The sequence below is a fragment of the Populus trichocarpa genome, chromosome 4, assembly GCF_000002775.5.
Source record: "Populus trichocarpa isolate Nisqually-1 chromosome 4, P.trichocarpa_v4.1, whole genome shotgun sequence".
Taxonomy (NCBI): Eukaryota; Viridiplantae; Streptophyta; class Magnoliopsida; order Malpighiales; family Salicaceae; genus Populus; species Populus trichocarpa.
Window position 1 is genome coordinate 1,217,861 of NC_037288.2, and position 14,270 is coordinate 1,232,130.

General features: G+C 34.8%; 3 protein-coding genes across 7 annotated transcripts; 2 read left to right on the forward strand and 1 right to left on the reverse strand.

Annotated features, from left to right (window-relative positions):
• The first annotated feature begins 1,714 nt into the window (after positions 1-1,714).
• On the forward strand, positions 1,715-4,986 carry LOC7479062 (uncharacterized). The gene is made up of 2 exons (XM_002304880.4): positions 1,715-1,878; positions 3,262-4,986. The coding sequence occupies exon 2, from the start codon at positions 3,315-3,317 to the stop codon at positions 4,695-4,697; it is 1,383 nt and encodes a 460-aa protein (XP_002304916.4). The 5' UTR covers positions 1,715-1,878; positions 3,262-3,314; the 3' UTR covers positions 4,698-4,986.
• A 919-nt stretch (positions 4,987-5,905) lies between these two features.
• On the forward strand, positions 5,906-8,469 carry LOC7458535 (mediator of RNA polymerase II transcription subunit 21). 2 transcript variants are annotated; one of them, XM_024599076.2, is made up of 4 exons: positions 5,906-6,304; positions 7,428-7,505; positions 7,599-7,650; positions 8,105-8,469. In XM_024599076.2, the coding sequence occupies exons 1-4, from the start codon at positions 6,098-6,100 to the stop codon at positions 8,197-8,199; spliced, it is 432 nt and encodes a 143-aa protein (XP_024454844.1). In that variant the 5' UTR covers positions 5,906-6,097; the 3' UTR covers positions 8,200-8,469. The 2 variants fall into 2 exon arrangements, with proteins under 2 accessions (XP_024454844.1, XP_002304917.1); XM_002304881.4 differs by having other exon boundaries at positions 8,123-8,469.
• A 550-nt stretch (positions 8,470-9,019) lies between these two features.
• LOC7458536 (polyadenylate-binding protein RBP45B) lies at positions 9,020-13,961 on the reverse strand. 4 transcript variants are annotated; one of them, XM_002305547.4, is made up of 6 exons: positions 13,526-13,956; positions 12,218-12,689; positions 9,894-9,946; positions 9,689-9,819; positions 9,509-9,605; positions 9,020-9,408 (listed from the first exon to the last, which is right to left on the reverse strand). In XM_002305547.4, the coding sequence occupies exons 1-6, from the start codon at positions 13,829-13,831 to the stop codon at positions 9,238-9,240; spliced, it is 1,230 nt and encodes a 409-aa protein (XP_002305583.2). In that variant the 5' UTR covers positions 13,832-13,956; the 3' UTR covers positions 9,020-9,237. The 4 variants fall into 4 exon arrangements, 2 of the variants coding, with proteins under 2 accessions (XP_002305583.2, XP_024454843.1); XR_002981299.2 differs by lacking the exons at positions 9,020-9,408; positions 9,509-9,605 and adding an exon at positions 11,801-11,882 and having other exon boundaries at positions 9,732-9,819; positions 13,526-13,961; XR_002981300.2 differs by lacking the exons at positions 9,020-9,408; positions 9,509-9,605 and adding an exon at positions 11,801-11,887 and having other exon boundaries at positions 9,732-9,819; positions 13,526-13,961.
• Between the last annotated feature and the right edge of the window lie 309 nt (positions 13,962-14,270).

Below are 14,270 nucleotides of genomic sequence, written 5' to 3' on the forward strand. Positions count from 1 at the left end.
ATCTTTTTTTATTATTATTTTTATTTCATCAATTTTTCTCAGTCTTGTCTTTAAATTATTATTTTTACAGTCGTCAGAGTTATCTTTGAACTAGTCAAGTCAACTAGATCACATCAAGACAACTCTCAAATAATTTAATTTTAAATTCAAGCTAGACAAAAAGTTAGGTCGGAAGGTTTTTTTTTTTTTCAATTCCATCATTTTTTTAATCTAAACTTCATACTCAAACTCCTTTTATCAATTGATTAGGTTGTTTTTAGACTGATCAAGTCAACTAGGTCATATTAGAACAACTCTCACATGATTTAATTTTAAATTCAAGTTAAAAAAAAAGTTGAGTCAATATGTTTTCTTTTGTTGTTGATTTTATTATTTTTTTCTCAATTTTATTCTCAAGACTTTTTTTACCAGTTGGTCGGGTTGCTTTTGGATCAGCCAAGTCACTTAGATCATATCGGAACAACTCTTAAACAATTTAATTTAAAACTTGAGTTAAACAAAGAGGCAAATTAAAAGATTTCAAGGTTGACTCACTGTGTCGAGTTGAATAATAATATTAAATAATTCTCTACAACCTAGATATTTGTTGTTATGTTAAAAAATATTTTGATGAAAGTTAAAAGAACTTCAGACAAAACATGGGCTTTCCATGGCTGCTTCATGGGTTGGTGTAGTGAGGACTTGAATGTAGATCTTTATCTAGCTTGAATTGTTTTTAAAAAACCAATCCCTTGTGGAAACATAGAATACTCTAATACTTAAGTCAATAAATATAAAAAAATAAAATAATATATGAGAAGAGAAAAATAAAATAAAGTTATAAGAAATGTATCTAGATCTAGTGACTAGAAATTGTATAGCCTAGCTTAGCTTTGGATGAATGCTCTAGCTTCTATTTGGCTAGAACTTGTGTAACATGCATGTTGACTGGCTTATGATTGGTTTTCTATGAATATCTATATGACAAGGGATATGATATATATTTTGTTTAGTGACCGGGTATATTTATACATTTAAATCCTGAATTTTATTTATGGAGAAAGATACGTATTATTAATGAAAAAATTGATTTATTATTATTGGCGAGCCATGATGGTTTATGTTGGTTGTTGTGTCATCCCATGATTATTATGTCATACATGTCATTAATGAAAATGTTACATGTGCATAGGATAACAATAAATTATCCTTTCACTAATCTTATTTTTTAAGAAAAAAAATTTAGAATTCTAGCAAGATTTAGCTACCAAACAATTTAGATAACTGCAAATGCTAAACTTAGCAACCTATTTATAACATGAGCAAGGCTATGCACCACGAATTAGCAACAAAAGCTGCCATAAATTAATATTATTAAACTTGATTTAGTAACTTATCAATTTAGTTTTTATTTTAAATTAAATAAGGGTAAAAATAATTTGAATAAAACTTGATTTGATTTTTTAATTTTTCTATAAAACAACATTATTTTAACTATTTTTTAAAAAAATATATTTTTAAATTGATCCACTCAACCTGCAACCTGCCTGATTTATGATTCTATGAACCATGATTCGGTTGGGTTTAATGATTTTGCCGAGAAAAATATAATTAAGTTTTTGATTATTTGTATTTTTTTGAAGATATTTATCTAAATGGGCCAATGTCCACAAAATCTACTATCGGTCTAATATAAGGCAACCTATTTAAAAGCCCACTACAGAATCCAAAACTAACAACACAGCACAAACTCCACACTTGACCTCCTGCACTATTTGCCCTGTGGTTATGTATATTTTCTCTGAAACCAAACAAGAAAATTAGAACATCCCATTAACAGATTCTTCTAGCTTGCTTGATTGGTCTTTCAGACACCCTTTCTTTCTCTAGTGTTGATACGTAAGTTTCTCTATCGTCTGCATTGTGTTTTGGTTCTTGATTTTCTGTCATTGTTAGTGCAAGAGAGTGATCAATAATGTTAATGAGCCGTTAGATTTTTTTTAAGTGTTTTTATCTGAGATTTTGAATGAGAACTTTTTGCATTTTATCAGGGAATAGCATCGTGATGGTTGAGCTCTGATTTTTTTTCTTGATTTGATTATGATGGTTAATGCAAATCAAAGTGTGGGTTAGATTTTGGAAAAATTTTTGTGTAAGAGAAAATCTATGACAAGGGTTTGCCTTATTTTTTTGTGATTATGTTTTAATGCCATCAAGTTTGTTTCTTGTTGGCTGTGTGGGCGATTTCAGCGATATATTTAAGTGAATTAGAGCTAAAATGGGGCATCCTGTTGTTGAAGGTGGGCCCCAGATGATGTGCTATGCATGTATTTGATTGCTATTGTTGGATTCTGGCCACTTTTTATGAATATGCTTTCTGCCTTCACAAGCTATTGAGGAAGTATTTAATAAATTATTGTTCCTGATTTTGATTTATTTAATGTTTTTTTTTGTGATAAGAACACATCTATGTCTAGTTTTATTTATCATGAGATATAAGCTTAGATCATAAAAACCTTTACTGATTTGAAAATGGATATCAAAATAGCAATGACAAAGACAAAATGAGGAAGTTTTATCAATTCTTGTTTAGGTCATAACAAAACCTCAAGTGTTTTTTGTTTCTAGAACTTGTGACGTGTGAATTTTTCAATAGTAAAATCTTATGTTTATGGAAGCACATAAATGTGAATGCATGTGTGTGTTTACATGGATTTGAATCCTTAACCCTGCCAAGTATAGATCTTAGTGTGAAGTTGGCAAAGTTAGTTATGGGGAATGAAAATGTCAAAGTTTTCTTTTTTCATTTTTATGGACTCAAGTAATATTAGATCTAGAAGAGATTTTTGCTTCTATGCCTTTTGTGTCTTTCAAAGAGTAATTTATATAGAAAAAACATGGACTTGACTGTATTCTGTTCAGCATGGCTTCCATTAAAGAAAAAAGACAGAATCTTTTCAAACACAAGAGAAGAAAGTGGCTTAAGATCCATAAGCTGAAGCCTAGTCCAAGGAGAAGGCTTAATGCAATATATGCACTTGTAGGCTTCTGATATGTATTGTCTTGTACCATGCAGACCAGAGAATGTTCAAATGCTCTGGTGGATTGGTAGAACTTAATTGTTCCAGGTTATCGTTATGATGTTAACCCAACAGAACTATACCAGGAATAGTGTATCATCGATCAGTTTCTGTTTCTAATAGTCTTGTTGTTATTTTTACTCTTTAACTGATGGTTTAATGTGGAAAAGAATGGATACAAAGTTTATGATCTTGTTTGCAGGAGAAAATTTTTGAAGACCTGTGTAAAATCAATCGACTTGTCAACTGCGCAAGATGAACCCTCTAAGTCAGGGGACTAGCTCTTCTCCGGTGGATCCTCCTATGAAACGCAAACGCGGCCGTCCACGCAAGGATGAGAGTGCTGTGCTAGGTGAGAAAACACCAGTAATGCCTGAATCTGACAATATGAAGAAAAACAAACAGACTGTAGGACCAACTGATTCTGCTGGTGTTAACATGGTGGGTCGGGTGATTACTGGTGTTATTGATGGTTTATTTGACGCTGGATACCTTGTTAAAGTTAAGGTAGAAGACTCTGACATTCCTCTGAGGGGTCTTGTATTTCAACCTGGCCGATTCACTCCCATCACTGCTGAAAATGATGTGGCTCCACAAGCAAAAATGTACAGAAGAGCAGATATTCCCATCCCAGTTTTTCATCCTCCAACTCAGTTGCCTAGTTTTGTTACTTCACCAAAGCACAGTGGTAAGCAACTGGTTGAGCTAAAAAAGCTCGCACTGACTGTTCAGGACAAAGGGCTCCAATCTGGGTTTCAACCAACTGCTCCAATTGCAAAGGAGAGCCTATCTGCTTCTCAGATGCTGCCTCGGACTGAATACTTGCAGGGTAGCACAGGACCTTTGTTTGGAGGAAACGTCATGCCGCCTCAAGTTTTGGGTTCAGGACATGAGAATCAATCTGTCTCTGTTACGGCAGAGATGGAGCACAATAAGATTGCCGGACAGCATGATTTGCTGCAGGAATTCAAAGCCTCACTAAGAAAAGGACCTAATTTAAATGTAAAGGCTAGTGAACAATTAAAATCGGTGTCTCTACCTTCACCCCCTGCTGATATTTTGCCAGTGAGTGAAACTCAAAAGCAGCCTTCTGGTGATGACCTTAAGCTGAATCAACCGGTCCATGATGGAGTGAAAGGCCCTTGTTCTTTAATGGAAAAACAGGCTTCTCCAAAAAATGCTGGTCCTTCAGAGCCTGCTATGAAGATTATCAGTGGAGATGACACATCCCATCTTAATCGTAGTCCTATTCCTATAGGTCATGCTGCTAATACTACCGAGGCAAACTCACTATCCTCACCAATTGCAAGCTTTCCATCACTGCTGTTCGGGAGAGAAGCTATTCCCCCAACACAGAAGCTTGCAGCTGAAGGATTCTCTCTTCAGAGAGTCATTGAACCCCAGTCAGATGTTCCTTCTGGTGCTACAAATATTATGAAGGCAGGGGTAGACATTTCAGCAGCGACCAGCCTACCTGCAACTCTATTTGGGAGAAAAGCTATACTACCAGAATCCAAGGCTGCTGCTGACGAACCTGTTCTTCCTAGGATGACTGAACCCCAGCTCTGCAATTCTCCTGATGTTACTAATAATGTGGACAGTAATATCAAGGATGTCATCCCACCTGCCGAATCTTAGATTTATCTGGTGGTATCAAAACAACTCAGTGGTGTAGGGCATTTTCTTATGAAACAATAGGGCATAGGCAGGATAAAGCTGTGATAGATGCAACACATGATGTCAATGGTCGAGGAATAAATAGGCATAGTCAATAATGCTCGACATTGCCATCGTTTAGAGTCCCAAGTAGATCCTTAAATACCAGTTCACAGGTCGGGCATGTATTTTCACTTCTAAATGGTTTACCTTTTGATTTGGGATCTCATTTTATATTTGTAGTAGAAATGGATGCAGACTTTGGTAATAATTTCTTTGCAGCCTTTTGGACTAATTCAGTTGAAAGTAGTTTATCTTAGTTATTAATTTTTTGTCTTAAATTTGCTAGACGTTTTGCTTTTCAAGTCAGATGACCTTAATGATGTTCCATAACTCAAAGAAAGTTTCTAAATGCCCTATTTCTCTCCACATAAATTTATTTTATAATTATAATAAAAATAATTTTTTATTTTATTTTTAAATACTAATAAAGCTAGAAATTTTTTTGGATCCCTATAAGCTTCACCTTTATTTTTTTAACCAAATATATTTTTATTTTTTCGATACAAATAAATTCTCATTTTTTTCTCTAAAAAGCTTGAATCATATAGGAGTTTATATCATTAATATTTTTTTTAATAATTTGGATATTAGAAACAGTATTATTATCTTGAGGACAATTTCTGTTTCAATTATCATATAATAATTCATAATTTTATTCTTTCTTTTCTCTTATAAAATCAAAATACATTAGAATAAAGATAAAAAAAATGGCTAAGTAAAAACCAATTAATTAAATTATTTATATATTAAAAGAACTAATGAACATTTAGGGTTTTAGCTAGGGATGTCAATTTATTCCGAATCTAATAGATACCGACCTGAATAAATTTTTTTTTAAAATCTAATAGATAATAGATAAGGTATAAATATTATTAAATCTGATTAAACCTAACTTAAAATATATATTTATATTATATAAATATATTCATAGAATATTTAAATATTTTTTAATACAATATATATATATATATTAATTATTTTATTTTTTATTGATTAAAGAATAATATTAGATAATAAATACTTATTGAATGCTAAAAAAAATAGATAAATAATTTATAAATATCTAAAATTTTTAATTAATAAATAGTAAATAAAATATAAATATAAAAAAATCGAAAGCACATCAAGTTAATAGGCTAGTTTGTTGAATCATCCCAAAAGGGCCACTACTATTCTAGCTTCGGCTACCGTGAAACCTCAAAATCTGCAAAGTTCCGTTTGTTTCTCGAGAAAGAGGGGAAAAAAACCTCTATACTCTATTCATCTGATATCAAAATTTCTAGTACGACTACTACTACAAATACAAGGTTGCAATAAACATGGACATAATATCTCAGTTACAGGAGCAAGTGAATCAAATAGCAGGGCTTACTTTCAACACTTTTGGTACTCTTCAACGAGATGCACCATCAGCCAGACTCTCTCAAAACTACCCAGAACCTCCTCCAAATCCTACAGAAGATGCTGCCAGTTTCCCTGAGCAACCAAAACAGATGAGTGCTGCCCTTGTCAAAGCTGCTAAACAGGTAATTATTTCAAACAATCTAGCTCAAGAATTTAAACTTTATAGAGAAATCCAGAAAAAAAGATTGACTCTTTATGATTTTCTTGTCATTTTAGCATCTGGGTTTTGCTTACTTAGGGTTAATTCAGTGTTTTAAGCAGTGAATCTTTATTTTCTTTTCTGGGCTGGTGTAGCTTGAATAATCAGTGGGCGGTTTTTACGGTGCAAGATGCTTGGAGTTTTCTTTTCTTTCTTTTTAATTTTTATGCTTGTAGTTTAGTGTGTGTAAGGACAACCTTTGATGCTGAATTATAGTCTTGATACTTGAACTTAGATTTTCTGTTCTAGGATTTGTTTTGAATTTGGATAGGAGTTGATGTTTGTCTCGTCTTGAGTGCTTTATTAAGTCCTGTAATCAAAACTGGGAAGTGGCTAAGATCTTATCTGTATTATTAGATTTTGCTTGATTCATCAGTAGAAGTTTGTTTAGAATGAACTTCGAAGCTTTTTGTGAAGTCTGGATTTTAGGACCGTTTGAAATTCTTTCTAGTGTTTGTTAGTGGAGATTTGTAGTAATAGGCCCCGTTCTTTTACTAAATTTAATGAAGATTCTTTTGTTTGTGGAGTGAACAACTCAAGTGCTAAAGCTAAAGCTGCCTTGTCTGTGAATGCAAGAATCTAACAAAAATGTTGTGAGTGAAGTAAATATATGATGCTTTGTTGTGTGTAGGGATTAAAGAGTTGAAAATTCCATCATATGTTAGAGAAATGTGGGGCTTCTTGAATAATATACAATTTTCTTTAAAATGAGAGTTTGACCCTTGCTTTGTCATGTTAACAAAATTCATTTTTCAGTAGCATACTGAAAAACTGGTATGTTAGCTGATTTGTGTCAAAATGGCTGGAAGTTTTGTGGAAATCAGTATAGAAATCAGCAAAAATGTCAGGGTTTTTTTTGGCGATGCAAGGGAATTGGCTAGGTAATGAGAACAAGAATGTGTGAATCCAAAACAGTTTGCTTTTTTGCTCCATGAGATTTTGATTTCAAGTGTCCAGCTGTTGGTTTTCTGTCCATCTCCTGTGTACACTTTAATAACTGAGTTGCACAGGATGGTGCAACTAATTCCTGGTTGTTCTTTGTACAGTTTGATGCATTGGTTGCAGCACTCCCTTTGTCTGAGGGAGGTGAGGAAGCCCAACTGAAAAGGATTGCAGAACTCCAGGTTTATTCCACAGAAACTTCACTGATTTACACTTTCTACATCTAGTATTTTAGAATTGATGAATGGTCTGTTAACTTGTCTGTGAATGCACAGGCTGAAAATGATGCTGTAGGCCAGGAACTTCAAAGGCAACTGGAGGCAGCGGGTAAATTCTTCAACTTTTCAGCTTGTTGTTTGATGTGCTGTATGTGCTCGGACACTAGTTACAATACTTGTCCTGCTTCAAAATTAATATTATAATTAGCTGGCAGTTTGAGCAATGGCACCTCCCCTGCAAAGCAACAGCAGCGCATAGAATTCAGATCCTGAATTCTGATCCTGAATTCAGATCCTGAATTCTGAATCCTTCCCCTTGCTTCCCTAAGACCCATAAAGGGAGGATATAACATTCATAATGCCAATGCAGTAGAAAAAACGAATTTAGCAGTTTGGAAAGTGATTTAAAGTATAGTAATATGAAAGGAAAAGGATATAGCAAGTTTTGGAATCATGGTCACCATCTCAATGTGATTTGTTTTTAACAGTTACTAGATTTAAAATGGGTTATTTTGGATGATTTACATGCCCCCGGCATATGTTTTCATCTTTTCTTTACTCAGTGGTTTCGATGGTTGCAGAGAGGGAGCTAAAACTGGTGCAAGAGTTGTTCGGTCAAACTACAGATAATTGCTTGAACTTGAAGAAACCAGATTGAAGATAATTGTTTCTTCCCCCCTCTCTTTCTTGTTTCTCAAACCTTTTCCTCTTAAATTTTTTAAGGATATTGCTAGATTTACTCAAGGTATTTGGTTGAATGTTTCTACATATACTCAAAAGGCAGAATGCTATATTAGTTATCTACTAGATCCTCGAAGTCATTTTCTTGGAATTCCTTTTTGTAGAACCAACACTCACACTTAGAGAAGGGAATACCTAGTCTATACTAATGCAATTATTGTGGAACGAATTGCACCACTTGAGTTTAGTTTTGTTCTAATTTTTCCAATAATTCAAAATAATTATATTGGTGAAAACTATTGTAGGGCAGCCCTTAAAGAATATAGAATTGTTTTAGTACTAATGAAAACCTAAATTAAGAGGGATGCAATAAGCATTAGCCCTACAATGGATTGCTGACATGTGTCAAACTTTGTAATGGATTCAAGTGGATTCTTTAAGTCAACCAGCAACTCCAACAACCCACGGCAGCAACCAGCAACAATTCCACTCTCGGGACTGAAAATAATTATACTGGAATTTTCTTCAATTTTCTTGTTTATCACACTTGACCATGATTTCTTTTGTGGGCTTTGAAAAGCCTCTACATTTCCAAAAAACAAAAATCTAACCAAAATGGACACCATTTACCATAGCAGGAGAAATGTTCCCATCATGCAGTTGATTATCAAGAGCACGCTAGGCCCTCGGGTACCCTGTACCACCAACAAGCAGTATTCGGCCAAGTCCGGCTCTAGATCCCCAGGTTGAACTAGCCCCCCCCACCCATAAATGTTCAAAATATTCACATCAAAAAATGAAACACAGAATAATAATAGCATAGCTCTCTTAACAAATCTTAAACAAGTAAGGTAATAGTTTTACAATTTTTTTAAAAATGGAGGTTTGTACTTGCAGCAAGAGAAGAACACGGCCTGAAATGGTTTTCTTCCAAAAAGCATACAAGATGAGAAGGGAAAAGCACCATCTTTCTACTAATAAACTACAAGGATAGGCGATGACATGCCAAGACTTCTCAGCTATATCCTACTTGCTGCTGCTGGCCCTGCTGATAGTTCCCATAACCAGGATAACCTCCGTAGTACATATTGGGGTCCTGAGTAGCTGGGGCATACCCATAATTTTCATATCCCTGTTGTCCATATCCATAGTATCCACCACCATACTGGTTTGCATCTGGCTGAGCCTGCAAATGAGGAGACACACCAGACCCATGTATCATGTTCATGAGAACATGCGAATCTCTCTAGAGAAATTTAAGTAGGTGTCAGCTAATGTAAAAAAACCTGTTTATTTGAAGGATTACGGCCCCATGACAATCGAATATTCTGTCCGCTCAACTGAGCTCCATTTAACATTTTCAGTGCTTCTTCTGCAGAGCTCCTGACACAATGCCCAAATGCAGGTTAAAAAGTTAATTTTCCTCAAGAGCTGTCATCAGCAGATGCTCAAGCAAATTTCCTTACCTGTCAGCAAACTGAACAAACCCACATCTCTTGCCTGCAGGTATCTTCACATGCAATAATTGTCCATATTGGCCAAAGAGTTCTTTCAAATGATCATCCATAACATTAGAATCCAAATTACCAACAAATATCTGTTTAAATTTGTCCAAGTCAGAATCACGTTGGGAAAAGTAATTTCTACAATAAAAAAGAACAAAGTACCCACAGTTGTATTATTAGGGTCGCCGTCGTTCTGAGGCTGAGGATTCTGATATGAAGCTGCATATGAAAATAAAGATGAAATAAACAAGAAATACAAAATGACAGGCAAGACAGCCTCCAGAGATAATGGTCCCCCATAGTAAAAAAGCTGTTCAAGAAACACAGATGGACATCTCAATTCATAAAACAATTTATCATGAAGAAGAGCACATCATTAGTTCAAATACACAAGTGTGAATAAATTCAACTCAACACTAATATCCAAATAATTCTTCAGAAGTATCAAATCAATTCCCATCATTTAGCTTGCATGTAGCAAAAGTTCCTTCTTGATCTCTTGTTTCTTGTATTAAGTGTTTTGCTCTCAAATAAAAGGAAACAATTAAATGAAAGCAGAGCTTAACATTCAAATTTTTATTTGCCCGATCAATCCGTGGCAAAAAAATGTACTATTTGCACCCAATCTCCAATCATTCGCTTCATCAAATTCTGGGGAGTAAATAACAGAAAATATTCTGATAATTAAGCTACAACAATAAAGAGCAGTTAAGAAGCATTTAGGATATCATGAAGCAGCATAACATTAGTCTCTTAAGAAAAAGGTTTGCATCAAGAACGTTATAACCTTTCACAAAAAAAGGGAAAAAAATGTGGCAAAATTCAGGCTACCAACTTATTCACATTGGAAGTTGCACCGAAATGTTAATTTGAAAGTCAAGCCCAAGTAAATCATCAATTTGAAATCATGCAATATGAAGGAGCATGGCATGCCAATCTGACAAACAGTCAAACCAGAAAGCAACAAAACCACACAAGTGCAAGACAATGAGCAATTCAGCATCTGCTCCAGTGAAAGTAACAAACTACACTAATTCGAACAAACTGTTCACCTGATTTATTTGGCTTCTGGAAGTAGTGATCATTTAATACTTTAAGAATGATAATGGTGGGACAAAAATAAACTCCCCAGAATTTATTGCAAAAGGTGTGAAAGACTTTGGTTTTGTCAAAGAACATATTGTCAATGTTGGTGGTTTTATTAGGAACTATATGTCATATCAATGTTCTTTTTAAAAGAAAGATCTTTAAATGTCAAACAAAACTCATCATCCACTCCTATGGAGAAACAGGCAAATTAGCACCCAGAGCAACTAATGGCACAAAAATATCCTGAAGGAGCAAAAATTAACAAAATCAAGCTTATGTATTAAGGACAAGAAGAGACAGCAGTCCCAATAAAACCTAGACACAAAATGATGGTGGTGTACGTGGCACCACTAGTTTCAAGCAATAGAGTCACCACAGGCTACACAAAGTAAACTGGTAGTGGCTGGGAAATCTAAATTCACAAAAAATGCAAAGAAATTTAGAATTATTAATTAGAGTAATTTATTAAGGAACAATGAAGGAATATCTAATGAATGTATAATTAAGTAAGGACAAGAAGAGACAGCAGTCCCAATAAAACCCAGACACAAAATGATGGTGGTGTATGTGGCAACACTAGTTTCAAGCAATAGAGTCACCACAGGCTACACAAAGTAAACTGGTAGTGGCTGGGAAATCTAAACTCACAAAAAAATGCAAAGAAATTTAGAATTATTAATTAGAGTAATTCATTAAGGAACAATGAAGGAATATCTAATGAATGTATAATTAACTGGGAAACAGACAAGCATTTTTTTCCCTAATGACCAAAAAAAATGAAGAAGAAACACTAGACCCTCCCTATCTAATGGTAAAAATGACACGATACTGAGCTGATAAATCTTTAGGTAACCAGAGTAGTAAGAAATATAACTTGACAGAAAGCTCAACTAATTGAACGAACTGAAAAGAAGCTTGAAATGTAGCATTGCAGATGCTACATAGAAGCTCAAATAACAGGCAGGACAAAAACTTAAAACTGACCTAAGTGAGGCCACGCACTAAAGGGTAACCAATTCAGCTGAAATCAGTTCCAGGCCCTTAGATGATAGAGCCTCTTGACGTCCTGCTCTGAGACAACAGGAATTCTATAAGTTTTTGCATGTTTCAAGATTTTTAATAGAATTTACTGTGCCCATGTGTCATAGGAAACAATGGAAGAAATGACTTTGGAAACTGCTGCCTATCTTCAAAGAATAGCTGGAAGAAGGCAAACTTACCAAAAATGTTAAGCATACTCAGAGCATAACAACAACTGGAAATTCAGATAATCACCCTACCAATCTAAATGGGGCAAATCCATGATTACAAACGCATATTGAAAAGAAAAGAAAAAACGATACCATGTTTAAATAATTGGCATTCAGCTAGAGCAACAACAATGACAACTAAGAAACATACCTTTTGGATATTGCTGACCAACCACAGCCTTCTTGTTTGAAGCAAGCCCTACTCGCATAGGCCTTGTCGAACAAAATGCCCCATTCATCTCGGTCATAGCACGTAGCTGTTCACTTTCATCTCCAAAACGAACAAATCCATAACCCTTTGTGCGTCCAGTGAGCCTATCAATCACCACCTTTGCACCCTTCACTGAGGGAAAGTGGGCCCTGAATGTCTCTTGGAGCATGAAATCTGTAACATCAGCAGCCAAGTCTCCCACAAATATAGTGAAGTCAGGAGAATCATCACGCTTATCACCCCCACTAAAAGAAGCCCAGTTCAGCCTAAAGTTCTGCTCGCCATTTGGCATTGGGGTACCATTATAAGTCTGCAATATCCTTTCTGCAGCCCCATGACTGGTCATCTCAATAAATCCATAACCTTCGATTTGAGAAGTTTGCTTATTACGAATGATTTTCACAGAAGCAACCTGCAACAAAAACATATTCTCAGTAAAGTAAACCCAAGATTAGGATCCTCCCCTCTCTAATTCACATGTTCACAGCATGCGTGTAAACATGTCTGTAATGTTTAAAGTATGAAAAAAGTCCGAAATATATTGTTAGATTTGACATGTAATCACAAACTTTTTGTTGCTTCTGTAAACAGACAAAAAATCAATTTTACAAGAACTCAAATGATGAAGATATTTGATCCATGTGATTATGCATTCAATACTAAACTCTTCATGATTTTACACTTCCCCTTCAAACAGCAAAAACTAAATGCAACATTACTACTATTCTGTTTCTCTCAAAATATAATAAGGAAAAATAAAAATCATAGATTGGTAAGCAAACTAGCCAGGTTCAATCAACACATAAACCTCTTTGATACAAAAAGAATCTCCAATTCATCTCTCCCTTATACAATCAAACCATATAGCACCCCCAGTAGACAAAACAGACTCATTCAAAAATTTCAAGAAAGAACAGAACAGAATCAGCACAGACTACAAAATCTTACAAACCAGAAAACCTTAAAAGTCACCATCTCCAAACCCATCCTCCTTCATTGAATACTGCTATTAAGCTTCACACTAAATTATCCCACCTAAATTCACCACCCACCCACCGGATAAATCTTCATATACTATACAAATAATAGTCATAACTTCAAAAAAGAAAAATAATCCAAGAAAAAAGAAACAGCAAACCCTCTATAACATAAACATACAAGAAACCCATTACAGAATCAAAAAGATCAAATCTTTACACACAAAACACAAACTTTACACAAAATGAAAACTGGATTTTTCTTTTTTACCTCTCCAGTATGAGCAAAACAGCTAGCAATATAGTTCTCATCCATCCAGTACTGCAAGTCACCAATCCAAAGAGTCCTGACCTCATCAGCAGTAGCAGGAGGTTGTCCCTGTCCCTGTTGTTGCTGTGGTGGTGGAATAGAAGCCTGATGGGCCTGATGTTGAGCCCACATGTGTGGTGGTGGAGGTTGGGTTTGAGCCATTGGTGGTGGCGGCATCATCATCATGTAAGGAGGTTGCTGGTATTGCTGTGGTGGTTGTTGTTGTTGGGGTAGCATGGCTCCTCCTGGTCCTGGTTGCTGCATCATTGTGCGTGTGGCTGTAGGTTTTCTTGATGGGAGAGAGAGAGAGAGGGAAACCCTAGCAAGTGGGTTTCAGGCTCGAGGGAGAGAGACAAAAGATGAGGGCAGAGGGTGTCTTTTAAGGACACCTAGCGTGGAGCGTGGCAGATTCCTCCTAGGTTTTCCTTTTATAGTAAGGAAAAAAAAGAGGAAAACTATGGTTATTTTTTTGTTTCTCCCTTATAACTCTGATTTAAAAATATTTTCCTATAATTTTTTTTAAATAAAATATTTATGTATTTTCATTTTAAAGTATAAAAACTCATTTTAAAACTATATTAAAAATAAAATTTTTTATTTTTTATTTTATTTTAACTAAAATAACTTCTTTTTTTCTCGAGTAAGATTTAATATTTTTAAAATTGTTTAATTTGAAAAAAATATTTTTTATTTTAAGAATTAATAT

What these genes read in the sequence shown, in the direction of transcription:
- LOC7458535 (XM_024599076.2), top strand. Translation starts at nt 6,098, where the DNA reads ATGGACATAATATCTCAGTTACAGGAGCAAGTGAATCAAATAGCAGGG. An exon ending in TTGTCAAAGCTGCTAAACAG is followed by an intron (nt 6,305 to 7,427) that starts GTAATTATTTCA and finishes TTCTTTGTACAG; the next exon opens with TTTGATGCATTGGTTGCAGC. An exon ending in AAAGGATTGCAGAACTCCAG is followed by an intron (nt 7,506 to 7,598) that starts GTTTATTCCACA and finishes GTGAATGCACAG; the next exon opens with GCTGAAAATGATGCTGTAGG.
- LOC7458536 (XM_002305547.4), bottom strand. Translation starts at nt 13,831, where the DNA reads ATGATGCAGCAACCAGGACCAGGAGGAGCCATGCTACCCCAACAACAA. An exon ending in TGGTCAGCAATATCCAAAAG is followed by an intron (nt 9,947 to 12,217) that starts GTATGTTTCTTA and finishes TTTCATATGCAG; the next exon opens with CTTCATATCAGAATCCTCAG. An exon ending in GCGACCCTAATAATACAACT is followed by an intron (nt 9,820 to 9,893) that starts GTGGGTACTTTG and finishes AAATTTAAACAG; the next exon opens with ATATTTGTTGGTAATTTGGA.
- LOC7479062 (XM_002304880.4), top strand. Translation starts at nt 3,315, where the DNA reads ATGAACCCTCTAAGTCAGGGGACTAGCTCTTCTCCGGTGGATCCTCCT.